The sequence below is a fragment of the Macadamia integrifolia genome, chromosome 13, assembly GCF_013358625.1.
Source record: "Macadamia integrifolia cultivar HAES 741 chromosome 13, SCU_Mint_v3, whole genome shotgun sequence".
In the NCBI taxonomy this organism is placed as follows: Eukaryota; Viridiplantae; Streptophyta; class Magnoliopsida; order Proteales; family Proteaceae; genus Macadamia; species Macadamia integrifolia.
In genome coordinates this window covers 2,796,760-2,813,810 of record NC_056569.1, presented here as the reverse complement: position 1 = coordinate 2,813,810, position 17,051 = coordinate 2,796,760, and the positions used below count along the sequence as shown (strand labels likewise).

General features: G+C 36.4%; 1 protein-coding gene across 4 annotated transcripts; it reads right to left on the bottom strand.

The window, feature by feature from the left end:
* Positions 1-6,731: 6,731 nt before the first annotated feature.
* On the bottom strand, positions 6,732-16,730 carry LOC122060033 (protein phosphatase inhibitor 2-like). 4 transcript variants are annotated; one of them, XM_042623173.1, is made up of 7 exons: positions 16,524-16,730; positions 16,336-16,443; positions 9,056-9,121; positions 8,775-8,890; positions 7,797-7,909; positions 7,527-7,700; positions 6,732-7,169 (listed from the first exon to the last, which is right to left on the bottom strand). In XM_042623173.1, exons 5-7 carry the CDS (start codon positions 7,810-7,812, stop codon positions 6,931-6,933), a joined length of 429 nt encoding a protein of 142 aa, XP_042479107.1. In that variant the 5' UTR covers positions 7,813-7,909; positions 8,775-8,890; positions 9,056-9,121; positions 16,336-16,443; positions 16,524-16,730; the 3' UTR covers positions 6,732-6,930. The 4 variants fall into 4 exon arrangements, with proteins under 4 accessions (XP_042479107.1, XP_042479106.1, XP_042479105.1 ...); XM_042623172.1 differs by having other exon boundaries at positions 16,391-16,443; XM_042623171.1 differs by lacking the exon at positions 8,775-8,890.
* Between the last annotated feature and the right edge of the window lie 321 nt (positions 16,731-17,051).

Below are 17,051 nucleotides of genomic sequence, written 5' to 3'. Positions count from 1 at the left end.
TCAATCTCCCCCAAAAGGTGCCAAGGCTCTTAGGGGATAAAAAATCACCCCTTTTACAAATCTTAAGAAACTAAAATATTTTAAGAAGATTTAATAGATAAGACTTTTATAATTTATGGGTTACCCTTAATTAAAAGATCAAATGTCATAAGTTTAAGGGATAAGTTTTCTTTCACTTGACGTGATGTTCATCACTCCATCATCCTAGGGATCGATTTTATCAGTATTTTAGATACTTCCCAAAATATCCCCTTCAACATCCCATGGACATTTAAGGTTTGTTCGGTGAATAGATTTTCCGTTCATTGTGGCCTTTGGAAAACTCGATCCTATGTTTATTGATGATCTTATAATAACAATAATATATTTACCGTTTATTATTAATTTTTCCTTCTTAGGCGGGGGGTGTAAAGTGTTAAGAGAACTAGGTTGGGAGCCTAGTTATCAATTCGGCCGAATAATTCACGAATTATTAGGCCGAATCGAAATTTTTTGAATTAAATAAAAAATTTGGACCGAATCCGAATTAAAAATAAAATTCGGTAAAATACGTGATTTTTACTAATTTGAATTTAAAACGGGAATAATTCGGGCCGAACCGAATTAAACCGAATTATTCGGTACACTTAAACAGTATTTAAAAAAAAACAAAAATAAACAAACGTCGTATTATGAACCCACGTTCCCCCCACGGAAATAGTTTTTTTTTTTTTTCATCTTCTTCTCCCACAAATTTCCACCTCCTTTTTCTCATCTTTTTTCTTCACCTAATTCTTCTGTAACAATCATACGAATCTACTCTTTGTTTGATTTCTTCTCATAACTTCATTAGTTCATCCTAAGATAAGGGAGTATCAAGCCTTGATGGATAATTTGAGGTTCGGGAGACCAGGACAGATTCATATTGCCGTATCAATCAATCTTCTTTTATATTGTTGCTTTAATTTTGAAAAATTAGTGCGTCTTAGTGCAATATGGGTCTTGTAAACCCAAGCAAAATGATAGTGGAAATTTTTTTTGGTCAATTTATTTATTTGTTTTATTGTAGTTGTAATCTTGCTTTCACTCTTTTGGGGCCTAATCTATTTCATGAGTAGAAATTGGATTACAATAACCATTGCTTCCATCGCTCAATGATAATTTTTTCATAGTTTTACTTTATTGTATAAAGTAATTTGCTCTTTCTAAATATACAAATCAAGTTAATAACTTGATAAATAAAAAATATACAATAAACTATAAAAATAATATCCGAATTTTTTGCCCGACTTTTATTTTTTTAATCGAACAATTCTCGAATCCGAATCGGACTCCGATTTTTATTTTGTCCGCTTTTTTGACCGAATCCTTAAATTAATCAATCGAATTATTTCGAATAATTCTCTGCCCGAATAATTCCCGAATCCAAATTTGCTAACTATGGTTGGGAGTGGAAACTATCTAGGACACTACGGGTATAAATTCCCTGTTACTCAGGTATTAGAAATGCTTTCGAAGCTTCTTGAAACTTATTTGACCTGCAAATGGAATCAAAGTCCACCATATTAATAAAACCATTAGGGAGGTTCTTACATGAAGGTCATGATAATTTGTTACTGAATATATTATAACACCCACTTGAAGAGAATATTACAAAATCTATTTTCATAATAGGAAAAAGCAGCGTGGCTCCAACGCTCAGATACAGTGGGCAACAAATGACCAACCTACCCCTCTTGAAGGGTGGAAATCTCAGGCCCGTTGCTGTGCAGTGGCATGTTGCCTTTTTAGGGAAACCCTCTCTCTTTCTTAATATAGTCTTTGTGTTGACAATCTTGATTATGTTTTCACTTAGGAGTCACCAATGTCCAAAGTGCCATGACATTGAAATAAATTAAGATCCCAACAGTTTTTGAGTAACTCTGCTTATTCATACATTGGCTAAACTCTCAATCCTACATTCTACTGCAATGCAATAATCCTTTATAGCGATACTTTTATAACCCCACATTAGGCTGACAAGAAGATCCATCCAACATTTGTTTCTACAGAACTGATGTTGAAGATAATTTAGACTTAGAATTTCTGTTTTGAGACCCAATCCCAAATCCAAAGCTTCTACTGTTACGCAGGGTAGGAGGGGCAAGATGGGATCCAATCCACCGATCTCCAAAATGGAAATGGTAATCAAGGTTTTTTTTTTTTTGAAAAAGAAATAACTTTGATATGGAAATTATTTGACCAACAACCCAAAAAGAAGAAGAAAAGAAACGTGACCCTTAATTGCTCAGCTCAAGGGTCAATTGACATAGGGTCAATTTCACTATGTCAATAAGATACATATTAACAATTAATCGTTCCTGGTTTTGACTATTAATCTTCGATTCAAAAGGTTTCTTCCAAATTGATTCAAAAATTGTAAAATGAATAGAATCTCAACCTTGATTAGACCAATCCAAAACCATTATAAAACCATTTTATCCATATAAATTAATCTCTTTGATTTCGAGAGTTTATATTTCTAGTATGTTTTGGTGTTTATTATGTTAGTTATAGTTTAAATCTTTTAAGGCATCCCAATGATTTTGTAATAAGACACATCCAAGTTCATGCATTGTGCATTAGTCCTTAGCTATGTACAACAACAACTAAGTTTTGATCAGAGCAATATTAACTTGTGAGTTGTAATCTTCAAATCGTGAACAATGATATCCAATAATAAGGTATCTAGTTTCAGACTTGTGCATACTACCCATGGTACATCCATTGGTTATATGGTGCATCTTTATGCCTTTCATATATTATCTCAATCTAATAGATACTGTCTAGAATTACCTCAATTATTCACCTGGGCAGTTACAAGATCAATTAGGATATCGTCGCATGACTCTGATTCTTGGTGGAACCGAAGCTGTGCACCTTGTGGTTCGATGCTGAAATGAGCCAATGCTGGTGAACACGGACCATCAGGAGAATGAGAAGAAGAAGAAAGCTGATAGATGGAGAATGTGAACTGCTGCTGCTTATGTTTTTTGCCCTATATGAGTCTCCATTATTGTCTTTTTTGAAGCCAAAAGCAAATCTCTCATGATAAATAAATAAACAAAACTAGGGTTTCAACCTTGGATCCTTAGGGCCCATTTGATAACGTTTTAAGAAACGTACTTCTGCTGTTTCTGTGTCTAGAAACGGAATAAAAAGCGTTTTATAAAACTGTTTCGTTTAACTTGTTTTTAGAAATAAAAATTGAAATTGCTACCTATTTATGGTTCAAGAAACAACCCAGGCGAAACAAGTTCTACTCGTGGTCGTTCTTTCGTTGGTTATTATCTACTTCCAGAAACATGATTTATCAAACATCTTCAATTCCGTTTCTGTTTCTAGAAATAAAAATTTATGTTTATGCCGTTTCTTAAAACAGAAACGGCAGAAACATTATCAAATGGGCCCTTAGTAGATGTTGTACTGCTAAAGCACAAACGTTATAATTCGCCGTTTCTGGAAACGACTCATGGCCATTCTTTCGCTGGTTACTCTCAACTTTCAGAAACATGACTTATTAAACACCTTCAATTCCATTTCTGTTTTTAGAAACAAAAATTGATGTTTCTGCCATTTCTTGAAACAGAAACGGCAGAAACATTATCAAACGGACCCTTAGTAGATGTTGTACAACTAAAGCACAAACATTATAATTTAGCAGCCTACGAAGGTGGAGAAAATGCAGTCGCTTTTCCTTCCCTTTTGATTTTAGTATGCTAGATCTAGTAAGGCCATTAAGGGTGTCAATTGGGAATCGAAACCGAATACCGAAATCGATATTGAGCCGAATTAATCGAGCCAAACCGAATTAATTCGGTTTAAATTTAGTTTGAGTATGTGAATATGCTCCTCGGTTCGGTTTAGTTTGGTTTTAGTTTCAGGTGTAAGAACCATCAATTTGAACTGAAATCAAACCGAATTGTCTTAAAACCAAAAAAAGAAAAAGAAAAAACCCTAGTATAGTAGTATTGTTAAGACTCAAATGGAAGTTTTTCAGTATTCAATTTTGAAAATTCAAGAGTGTTTTTTACAAGCTCTTTTTTTTTTTAGGTGGTAAGTGTTTTTTGCCATTTATCATCATATACTTACATGCTAAGACAATTTTGGAGTTAACAATGGCCATAAGGCCCATAACTTGAGCCCATTATGGCTTTTGGTCAATCACAGTCACGACTCAAAAGTGGAACCCTTTTCATAACCGAACTAAAACCGAAGTACAAAACTAAATTAAAATTGAATATCATAACCAAATTGGAATCAAAATCGGACTGAGCCAAATTGAATCGGCTTGAGTATCTAAATATGGAATCGAGTCGGTTCCAACTGAGTCAATTACAACATCTTTTGGTATATGATGTCCAAACATTGTAGTAATTGACTCAGTTCGTCGTATTTGGGATCTCATTTTGGCTTCAAGTATTTGAAGTGAGCCAGAACCGTAGTAGCTTGTTCCTACTACCAGATATGTGCCATCTCCACTCATAAGCCCCTACTCATTTTATAGAATAGGGGTGCTGTGGAGTGTGGACACGATCCACAACATCATGGTTTTATATAAAGACTATGATCTCCAAATAACGACTAAATAAGACACTGTGGAGTTCCAAATAGCTAAATAAGCCATTGCAATTTAATTTTATTTTGTCTGTAACTTTTTATTGATATTCAATTGAGTATTTATATGAAAAGGTTATCTAAAATTTACCAAGAAAAGCAAAGATTGGCTATTGGATGAGATGAAATGAAATGAAATGCGTCTATGTGATCCAATATAAAGTAAATAAATCGTTAAGAAGGAGAGAGATTGTGGGGTTTGCTCCACCTGTGTAGTTTTCTCCAATATCCCAAGTTGCAGAGAGATTTTCATCATATGTTGTTGCTTTTCTACTATAGTAGATGAGATTTAAATAGGATAGCATAACAATAAACAATGTATGAAGACTCCTCACATTTTGAATATGACAACATGGTACAAATAACATGAAGGGATTATGGGATTTTCTTATTGGCGGCAGCCCTTAAGGTGTCACATGATATATAATCTTTTTGTTGCCTTTTTAGTATAACATATATTTTTTAATGGGGATGAAAATCCTATCATTTCACATATGACTCAAAAAAGGTACAAAGACCAACCCTTTTTTTTCATAATGACATGCTAATAAGTTATTTTCAAATTATTTTGAAAATATTTTTTACCCTTAACTTATTAGAGAACTTTTAAGAATAAAACAAGAGGCAATCAAAACATGAAAAATAGGTATAAGTTTTAAATACACCTTATTATAAGTGTCATTTAAACAATCCTAAATACGTTCTTAATCATTTCCAATCAGCCATCTTTATGGCTCAAGAATGGTGAAGCCATTAAGAAAGATTCATTACACTAGGCCATATAATAGAGCTTTTCCCAGTAAGAAATCATTTCACAACATTTTGCCTATGTTAATATTAAAAGTTTTTTCTTCATTAAAAATATATTTAAAGTATTTATAACATTTTTATCAATTTTGAGGGTCCATAATCTAGACAATACCATATATAACCACATCTATCATGCAGATTGTCACCTTCAATACTTAATATTTTGTCAATTATTGGTTATTAAAGGCCAAGACATGGACAGTATCAGGTTGAACATTCAAGTTGGATGCTATTTGATTCTTTTTCTTCTACTCTTTCAATTTGGTCATTCCTTTTGAATCCCTAGGCCCTAAAGGATCTATGGTTTCATATGGAGTCCCATGCAATAACTTAATATTTTGGTTATTCAGTCTCTATGGCCAGGGGCCCAGGGATACCTAGGTTCTAATGGGCCGTATGTCCCCAGGCTTTACATTAATTTGATAGGTTTTTTCTTTTTTGGTCAAAGTTTTATCATAAGACTAGATAAGTTGTAAATATATGTAAAAAATATCCCCTCAATGGAACCAGGGATCATGGAATCATCCCACGGCTGGGGTGACTTGGGGATGCATGCTCGGGTCCTTACAGCCATGGGATGGCTCCCTGTCTCTGGGCTCCATGGAGAGGAATCGGATCCTCATTTAAGAACTGGAATCAACTAGATCGAATACTAATTGGTCATGGTTTTTATATATATGCTAGCAGAGGTGGGAGGAGAGGGCAGGTGGGGTGGAGGTGAACAAAAGGAGCGAATGAGTTTTGTGAGAGATGGAACATTTGGTTTGAGTACAACTCCTCTTGCTTTCTTGGGGCCACCCACACAATGTTTACTGTTCTGCGCTACTTTTGGTAAAGGTTTAATGGTTCTTATTCAACCCCGATATGACTCAATCCATGCGGTTGTGAGGTCACTATGAGCCACTGAATCTCAGTTAGGCCGAAACCTTGATACCCATTGTTGGCTTTGAACAAAAAAAAAAAAATCACTTAATTGGTACTCCAAACTTTCCAAATCTAGATCTTTGTCAATACCATAATCCTGTACACTGGAAAACAATCCATCCAACGGGTCATCCAAATCAACTAATGTTGAAGATAAATTTGAAGGAACTGTTTTCGAAACCAAAGTCAAAAGAAATAAGACCCAGTCTCACATCTCAAGCTTCACCTGTTGAAGTCTATTTAGCATAAAGGCACCAGAGTAGGGCCAATTTTTGCTGAAGATTCAGTCCTTGTGCTCAACCAACCAATCAGTTCGTCTGACTTAAGTAAATAAAGAAGAAAAGAGAAACCGCAAAGTATCATGTGATAAAGAAAATATCTATTAACAAGCACATAGAAATACAAAAGAGTGACAGTCGATAACACAGCTCAATAACTATTTTGAGACGGATCCCCAAAGCAGGGGTCATTGGAAAACACAGCATTTTTGTGCCAAAATGTTCTGAGGGCACCAGTAAAATTCATGCCAATTTTTTAAGGTCAGCTTTGCTGCCTAGCATCTCAAGCCCCATTGACTGGTGAAGGAGATTGTTTGGGCAAAGTCTCATCACCAGCATCGATTTCTATTTCCCTTGCACCATTGACCAGTGGAGTCTCCACAACCACCTTACCATCACCATCCTCCTCCTCATCATTTAGAAAAGATCCCTCTCGTTGCAGTTCTTTCACCTTACGGTATTCATCATAATGTGCCCTTCTGTGCTCCCGAAAACTCATACCACTTCTATCTGATTCAGAGCCTGGGAAAAGTCCAAATGCAATAAAGAAGAGAAGGTTAAAAGTAGACAAGTAAATAATAACCAACCTACATCATGGTTGAATATATTTCTCAACAACAAATTAAATAAATTTCAAGGGGGCAAAGAAGGCGGCTAATTGATTTAGTTCGAAACAGGTGAATCTATCGTTACAAGGAAAACTACCAAGTGTATGCATACTCAGACTACTCAAAAATGGAATTAGACCACAAACAAGTACACAAATACAGTAAAAGAACTAAGCACAAGAAAGACAAGCATAGATCTGAAGATGAAAATCCAAAAAGAAGGGTAAGAACAGCATAGAAATATAATGTTGTTGTGGGAGAAATTGGGCACCTTCATCATCTTGGTCCATAGCATCTGCCTCATCCTCAGAAGATGTCCAACCCCCAGACCGCATAGAGTGATTTCTACTTGATGAAGCTACATCATTCAAGGCAGTCCTTATGGCATCAGCATGCTCAGCATTATCAAGGCATTCATCAAAATGACGTACAGGAGATAGGGAACCTGCAGGAATGGAAACTATCCAGTTAAATCTGATCACCATCATTGAAGATAATCTTCACTAAGTACTCAGACAAGAAATGAGGTCCATCAACACACCATCATCTTCAATCATGGGATGGTATGGTGTCTTGGGCTCCGTGATTTTCTGCCTTACAGGTTTATTTTTCTCAATTTCTCCTAAGTTAGCCTCATCCCATCTTACACGCCCCCTGATTCCAGAAAAGAATGAGAAAGTCTCTATATTACTCCATCGAAATTGGAACAAACACAAAATGAACAAAAAATTCCAGAACTAAAACAAACAATTAGCAAGTAAGATTATGTATCTGGAATATGTTGAGAAAATATCCAATTTAAGGCAACAATGTTTATATGAAATTTAAAACCAAATTATACACCGAATTCACTAACATGATGTGGAGAAAAATCCTCCCCCCCCCCCCCCTTTCTGACAAATCAAAGCCTGAATAATTTTATATACTAACAATGATGATTCCTTGTCAAAAACCAAACACACAATGATACCTGTCTTTCCCACAAATCAAAGTTTTCAAGTACTGGGGCCACTTGGGATCCCAAAAGGGAACCACAATATTGGCCATGTCACCCTATCTGCATGTGGTGACCATTTTCCCACAGTTGCCCGGCAACCTTAAAAGAGCCAGATAAGTGCGCTGTAGAGATGTGGAACTATATTGGTACCATGTCCTTGCTGTCCTAATTTCCTTTGTCAAGATCCAACCTCAAACCAAATCATTTTGAATAAAGCCATCTGAAAATCTGGGTCAGTGGGACCATAGACTTGATGTTGCAGAGAAGAAATCATCTACCTTTGCAAGGTATGCCCTCTGATTCAAGGTTTTCCTTGTGTTGTTTAAGAAAGTCTCATTAAACCCAGCTTTTCAAGGATTTGGGCAAATGATGGCATAATGGAAGTGAATTGTTACAATGGTTATAATACAATAGTTGAATAATTCAGGCAGAGGCCAAGTTCAATATGGAGACATGCATCATAAGATGCAAAACAGCATTCAGACAGAAAATATCTTCTAGATGATATTCAAACATATTGACCTGAGCTATTAATAGCAGTAACCATAGTACTTTTTCATAGCCTATCCATGACCATGAATCACAATCACAGGTACAATCACGGGTACAATGGATCAGAAGGTACTCCTCAGCTCCACCTGAAGGTACTAACAGGTATGAGTGTCATCATGTTATCCAGCTACCATCAATGCTTAATACATATCAAGAACACAATGCCCACAATGAATTGAACTCCAAAAAAAAAAAAAAATTGAGAAAGATACGAAAATACCCAAAACCTTGCAGAAGATTAGATGAGCTACCTCATTTCTTCGGGTGACCAATCTCCTTAAATGACCCAAACACAAACGAGAAATTGCCAAAGCAACCTAAATTCACAGATACAGAGTTAAGAAAAAGTGAGACATTCTTAATGTCTTACAGAATAAAAGAATGTTCAATAACTCATTAGGGGGGAAATGGGGAGGAGAAGAAAATAGAGGATGTCAAATGATGTATAAAAGCACCCTTAGTAAATTTTGATACAGGAACAAATATTCTTGAATATTAAGCTCAAATTAGGAGTGCAACTGTGGCTTCCCCAAAAGAAATATCAGGCTCACACTTGAACTACATCATGCTATGTCTACAGTTCAATCCTGTCATAAGCTATCAACTGCCCAACACAGGACAGCGTGAGTTGCAGTCTAGCAAAAAGGCATCTCACGGTCTCACCATGTGTTTGTCTCTGGTAAAAGGGTCAATAAAATCTAAAGAATATAATGGAACTCACACATCCCATGATTCCCATAACATATAAGTATACTTCACAGAGCATGCCAATAAATAGAATTATACAGCTAAGTCGCTAACTGCTACCAATAATATAAGTTGGTTGCCAAAATAAATAAAACTGATAAAAAAAACTTATATGCAAACAAATGCTTTCAAGTTATGTTCATGACGCACAAAACGAGTACTAAAATTCCGTTGATAAGACTTTGGGTGTAAACTTTTTCAAAGAACAAGCTTAATAGACTTGTTACAGTTGTATATAAAATGAAAGATTATCTTAGGCTAACACTATAGGAAGGGAAGAGAACCAGGAACCTTCACACACTCTTTTTGTCAAATTACTTTACCTAGCTTTGTATGAGCCCTTTGCATTTTTCTTTCTAATGCAGAACTAAACTCAAACCAGGGTAAATCCAGTGGGAGATTAACTTGTGACAGGATCGCAGAAAAAGAACCCAACCAGCAATCAGGAGAAATCACAAACCAAACAAAAACAGATCAGATCAGGTTAGTCTGGTCTAAGGTCAGTTATGGGCAGAGAACAATTATGCAAAGTTAGATCAGATTCTAACTTGAATGAGGAAATCGAAAACCAGGTACGAACTGAATTTGATATCAGAAAATTAATGACCTTTAATCAGAAATCAGGGAAATGATATTGATTCAGGAATAATCAGATAATCAAGCTAGAATGCCAAACTAAAATCACATATCAGAAATTAGATCAGAAACTGGAGATTCTGAGAAAACAGACTTGAAGTAGGACTCTTCAAAAAAATGCCAGTAAGCATAATGGATTAGAACAGTGATAACAGGAACATTCATTAACAGAATCAGACCAATGTTCTAAACTCAGATTTAAGAAATTAGAATAAAAGAAAGGATTTTGAAAGAATTCAACTTAGGCTCTCTTTTGTATGATTTCAATTTCAAACTGGAATTGATTCCTTAAAACAAATAGGTTTTTGTCAAGAAATTGCATCAATTTAAAAACTTTCATGAATAAGATATTCATATAGTAACTTTAATTTTTGAGAATACATTTCAAGTAAAATTGGGTGATTCACCCCATCCAATTCAGATTACTCAAACCATACCCCTAACTCAATCAAGTCAACTGCCAGCCTCCATCATCATTTGATAATTTCATATTAATCAGCAAGAATTATTGGACCTCACCACTCATTTTATATTCTTCAGTTACCAACACTCAACAGTTAAAAGAGGAAAAGAAAAATCTCATATTCAAACTTCGGCTTCTGCAAAATCTTGACACTGAAGATTTTTTTTTTTTTTTGGGTGGGGGTGGGGGGGGGGGGGTGGGGGGGGTTCTCTTACCCAGCATTCAGGAATGGCAGATCTCCAATAGAGAAGATAACTTGATTGTGGGAGGGAGATGAGATGGAGGTTGCGGAGAGGGGGTAGAGGTGGAGGCAGAGGCGGAGGCTGGGGAGAGGGGTGGGGCAGAAAACCCAGAAAAGAACAAGAACCCACTACACTGGGCACCCGAGCCGACCCAAATCAACAATGGAAACAAGACCCTGGTTCAGAAATCTCACCACCTTCTTCCTTTGAATCCCAAAAATTAAACAAAGTCCATAAATGAAGAAAAGGCAGACAGAGAAATCCACCACCTCTTTTTCTCTCTCCACTATTCTCTCACAACTGATAATAGAAAGAGAACAAGAGGTCCTTGTGATCCAATCCAGACCAGACAAACCCAAGCACATGCATACGGGGTGAGAAAGGGAATAAGAAAATGCTTGCTTGAACTCCTAGATAGATAAAGAGTTACTGCACAAGGGATTAAAAAATAAAAATGTGATTTTGTGATGCTTGCTTGAACTTCGATGGGGCAAGGAGGTTGCGGAGAGGGGGTAGGGGTTCTGAAAAGGTGTTTAGGAGAGAGAGTTCAGGACCTTTTCTCAGAGAATAATTCAGTTTGTAAAGGCAATCATTGAATTTAAGTAATAATAAAATTAAATTACTTTAATTTAAAAAAAAAAAGAAAAAAAAGAAGGAACTTTTCTCAAAGAATAATTCAGTTTGTCAATGGCAATTAGAAGATAGAATAAGAATCAACAAGTTGGGATAAGGCTGAATTGTTGTGTTGAATAAGAATCAACAAGTCTAGTAGTAATTAAGTAGCTTTAGAACACGAACAAATAGAAATTAAACACCCGGGTTTCACACCGCAAGTTGGTTCGATTGGATCAAACTAGCGGTGCAACAGGGCCGGGTTGGGTTGGGCTTCTTAAAACCCTAGCCCAACCCTAGTCCCCTTGACTAGACCCAAGCCTGCCCTGACCCTGACTCAGGGCCACAAAACTTCAACCTAGGCCCTACCCTTCAGGGTTCAGCCCAACCCTTACTCGCCCTAATTGGACCTGATTTTTCAGGGTCGGGCCGGGATGACCCTGACCCTGATTGACCCTAACCCTGGCTTGCCATCAAGGGTCAAAATGGCCCTGATTGACCCTGACCCTAGTTTGCCATCAAGGGCCGGGTATACCCTGACCTGACCCTAACCCTACAAAATATGAAATAACTAAAAAATAAACAATATTCATAATAAAGAGGAAATAAAAAACAAAGTTACAAATTACTTGTTATGAAGAGAACATTCTAAAGCAAACATTCAAATATTACAAATAACTCTAACTATTATGATAAACAAGAGGAGATCATCCTAAGAAAGTAAATAATCCAAAAAAAAATCAATTATTTGTCATAATAAACAAAGAGATCATCCTAATAAGGCAAACAATCCGAAGATCTTAAAACCCTGGTCATGTTGGTAAAAAATATAAGAGAGATCGGTGAGATTGTGAGAAGATATATTAAGAGTTTTGAGGTGTCAATGAATCAATGTGAAATAATATATAAAATTAGGTTAAAATCAAGGTCACAACCAGGGTCAACATCAGGGGCAAAAATTAGGGCTAGGTTCAAGGCGAGCTGGACGGGCCAAAGACATCAACCCTTACCCGCCCTAACCTTGACACAGGGTCAGAAATTTCAGGGCTGGGCCGGCCCTTAGGGCCAAAATTTTCAGGTCGATACTTGTTCGGGATCAGAGCGGGCCAACGGTAGGTCTGGGCCGTCAGGGCCAAACTTGCACCCTTAGATCAAACACCTACCTAGACCTTAATCACACACAAGGGGTGCCTTGATCAATCACAAGAGATTCTTCATCAATAGAGAAAGAGGGAAGCAAAAACCTTTTCTTTAATCAAAATTCGATATAATGCTATGCCCTCTTACAAACTTATATAGAAAACTCAAAATTAGACTTGGACACTAAAAAGGAAAGGCTTAACACAATCCTTTAACTAATGAGGTATCCTAAACTAACTCAAAACATAGTCAATCTTTTAAGCCCTAACATGCCTATGATTTAAGTTTGATGTGAATTCATCGCAATGAAATACACAATTAAAGACAACTTAAATTAAACCAACATAGAATCGATTCAATAAAAATAACTCAAAACAACTTAAAATAAACTAAGTACAAGAAACTAACTAGCTAATCCCGTATGCAACCTTATTATCCATCTTTTGGGACAACAAAAGTTGCCTATTACATTGAAAACTCATGGACTGAAGGCCCAACATGTATACAGCCCAACCCTAAGCTTATTCCTAATAAAACAAGCCCATTTCGGTGAAGAATCTGAATCACCGCTTCTGTGTTATCTGCATCAGTTTTTCTGTTTCTCAGAGATGGAATGAATCAAGAAATTCAACAATATCAAAAGTGGCACGAGTAGAATGGAGATAGCAGGTTTCATTCCTTGGAACGTCCTGAACAGATCAAACCTTACAAATAAATCTCAACCTACTGTTTGAATCCTATCATTTGAATATTACTTTATAAACAATTTTACTCCTATTGCAAATAGTCTCTTAAGAGGTTCCCCTAACATTTTTTTTTTTGGTAATAATTTTATTTCCTCAACCCAACTGCTATCATAAATCACAGAGTTGGAAAAAAAAATTCTTAAAACAAGCAGTAGAAGAAGTTTACATAACGTATCCAGGATTGTAACATGAGAAGTATCCCAAATATAAACTTATGAGATGGTTTAGAGAAAATCATTGTTGATTAGAAAAAGGCTGCAAACATGTACAAATTTGAAGGAAAAAAAAGCAAACAGCAGTTCTAAACAAGCGGTGTGCAAAGGCAGGGGAGAACTGAAAGTCCTGGTCCAAGTAAAAATAATTTCCACATTTTATTGACGAAAGCATTTCATCCAGTTCGTAATATAAAACAGAAACCTAAGTACCCAATCAATAAACATGACACAAGGATTTCTACTACCACCACCACCACCACCCAAATAAATAAAGCACATGCCTCCACACTACAAGTATCCTATTCGACAACAAGAAATATAAACCGCCAGGGGGGGGGGGGGAGGTACTTCAAAAATTCTCAACATTTTGCAACTTGGTCTGCCTTTATTTGCCACTACCGGATTGTGAACATTTCAAGTTGAGTTTCCAGGGTCACATTGCCATGAGATTTGAAAATGTGATGCTTCATTGTACTCATTCCAGTGATCTGGGTTGCTTAATAAAAAATAAAAAAAAGTGAGATAGGCAATGCCTCGGAGAACCGTAACATTTCCAAATTTTCCAAGCAAGAATATCAAAATCAGAACCAAAAAACCAAATTTGTCTGAGTTTCCTTCACTAGAGAATAAGCAGAAAAACCACAATTTGCCATTAATTGTTGTCACTTAACCCAAAAAAATAAAATGATCAGATCTCCTTTTGAACAATTTTGGAACAACAAACCACAAACCACGCCTAAATTCACAAAAGGGTCTAAAATAATAGAGAATTGGACACCCAATAGACACAGCTTTCAATTGATAAAAGGACAACACAAGGAGATTTACTAAAAGGGGGACATTGTACCTAAATAAAAACAAGAAATCCGAGTTAAAACAAAGAGTTGCATAGAAATTTCCACGGAAGAAAAAAAGAGATGAAATCAAACCTAGAGAGGCATAAATCTTTTGAAACAGAAAAGGATAGGCAGCAAGTCCCTCAAATCAAATGCACAATATATATTCAAAAAATAACCACATAACATTTATGCCTACTGCCCCATCCCACTAAGCCCCCTTTCATCAGTGCTGGTGGCAACAGGTACCATTAACAGCCTCACACGACCCTTCTTTGGAAGTTGAGGGTAAGAAATATATACCTATAAGAAAACCTGAGGGAATGATTATGTAGGGAATTGGATAGAATGTTGTTGGGCTTGAAAATGATGTTACTTACCACAAGGGTCATATAAGGGTTAGCAATTGGGAAATGTCTAGGGAGTAGGGAACCTTGGGATCCATCATCTAGAGAACCCCCGAAAATGATGTGCTTTACTAAAGCTTTTTTTTTTTTTTTTCTTTTGGATGAATACTTTACTGAAGCTTACTTTCTCGAAAGGTTCATAGAACTGTTAGCAATGAAGGAAATGTTTAGGGGACCCATGGGCACATCATCTAGAGAACTCAGACATTGGATTGGACTTCGTAGAATCAAAAGTTTCTGAAAAGAAGGCAATGAAACACGGCAATACCATGTGGTGCAAGTGCATAGATAGCTGACCATGGGTTGTCCCAGCATTTCTCTTAGTAATTTGTAGCCAGATTCATGTTTCAAGCAAAAATGAGGCACAGGAAAATTTCAAATTTATTAATGTAATAACCTGAGAAAATAATAACAGATACTCTTATATTGTTATATGTGAAATTAGAAGAGAGCAGTGAAACATTGAAGATTAGATAGCAGGGAATATCTGGGATCCAAGAATCCAATATCAGAGTCGAAGTTTTGAATGAAAACAACAACCTAGGATTTGATCAACAGTAGTAGCAGGTTGATAATAGGCAAAAAATCATGCCTATAGCTATGTCACAGCAACAATGACGGCATAAATTGCACAGGTCATGGCCTGTTCCTCCAGAATTATCAATCTCATATAGCCATTGCTTTAATCCTACCCCCCAGAAGAAAGGAAAAAAAAGAAAGAAAGAATACCTCATTTCTGGTAATGAGGTACTAGAGGTTCACTACCATAGATTCCATTAGATAATGACTAGATTTGAACCACTGATTATGGTCCAAACTAACTGCACTTAAATATCTATCATTTCAAGGGGGAATTTCTTGCTTCAGCGAACGAACAGTAGCCTTGACCTTTCTGTGTTTTCTAGCAACACAATGTACACATCCCCATCAAAGTGAAAGAAAATCTAATTAGATCCTACACATCCTCTTACTTATATATGTCACTTAACGGCCCCTTCTCAAAGCACATAGAGTGAATGGAAGCATTTTGTTAAAAGTTACAAGCAGTGCTCTTTAACCTTTGTGCATATACATAAATATGGCTACAATAACTGCTCTTCATTCTCTTTTAAAGCTATAACCAGAAATATTTTCATCATACCGTGTCAAAAATTTTAATTTTAATTTTAATTTTTTTATTTTTACCTTCCGGTTCTAGATGATGAGAATTTCTAATAGGCTTATCAGAAGCTTTGTAACCAAGCGGCTATAAACAGAAATGGTTATGAAGAATTTTTTTGTTGTCCAAACCTATAAGAATATCATTATTACAGCAGCAACTAATCGGATCCTCATCTACTTCAGAAAGGGACATCCTTTTCCTTGCTTATCTAACAAATAATTACTATAATTTTGGACTATGCTCAACATCCGAACAAAAAGAATCAAAACAGAGCAACATTTGTATGAGAAAATCCAAACTAAACAAAACATGGAAGAGCGCATACAGGAATTCACCACCATTATTGATCCACACGGACAGACAGAGGGGAGGGGACACACCTGCTCTGAATCTGGTCAACGGCGGAAAGCTCTTTAACAATCACAGTGATGCCCTAAAACAGATCCAGAAAATGAACGTCAAAGACAAAGCAATCGAGCAGAGAGAGAGAAAGAGAGAGATCACAGATATTACCAGAAGGAAAAAAAAAAAGAGGGCGTGGATCGTGTCGATGAGAGTTCTCCAGAGGTTTGAGGATGCCCCAGCACAGAGACAGAGACAGGCCGACCCAATTTGTTCCGAACGATATTTAACGAAGACCAGGGGTGGTGGGAGCCTGCGAGAGACCCTGTCAGTAGGTAGCAGGGTATACCTGCAGATGAGGGAATCGACTCTCCTCCATCACAGGGGAGGAGAGGGTTTAAACGTAATAGCCACGTGACCATTCAACGATGTACGGAAGGACCGTTTAGGCCATGTTTGGAAGCCAAGAAAAAAAAAATGAAGGGAGATAAACACGTAAAAAATCATTGGATAATTATAAATTTACCTTTTTTTTTTTTTTTTTTTCTTCTTGGATGTAGATGTGCTTCTACTAATTCAGTTGTACGGGAAACCTAGGTTATTAATTGTAGAAAAAATATAGGTGAGGAGAGAGAAAATGGGTTGGGCTCACTCATAATATGTCATGGTGAATTTGCACGTAGACAATGTGTGGATCAT

What these genes read in the sequence shown, in the direction of transcription:
- LOC122060033 (XM_042623171.1), bottom strand. An exon ending in TCCCATGATTGAAGATGATG is followed by an intron (nt 7,701 to 7,796) that starts GTGTGTTGATGG and finishes CCATTCCTGCAG; the next exon opens with GTTCCCTATCTCCTGTACGT. An exon ending in TATGGACCAAGATGATGAAG is followed by an intron (nt 7,170 to 7,526) that starts GTGCCCAATTTC and finishes GACTTTTCCCAG; the next exon opens with GCTCTGAATCAGATAGAAGT.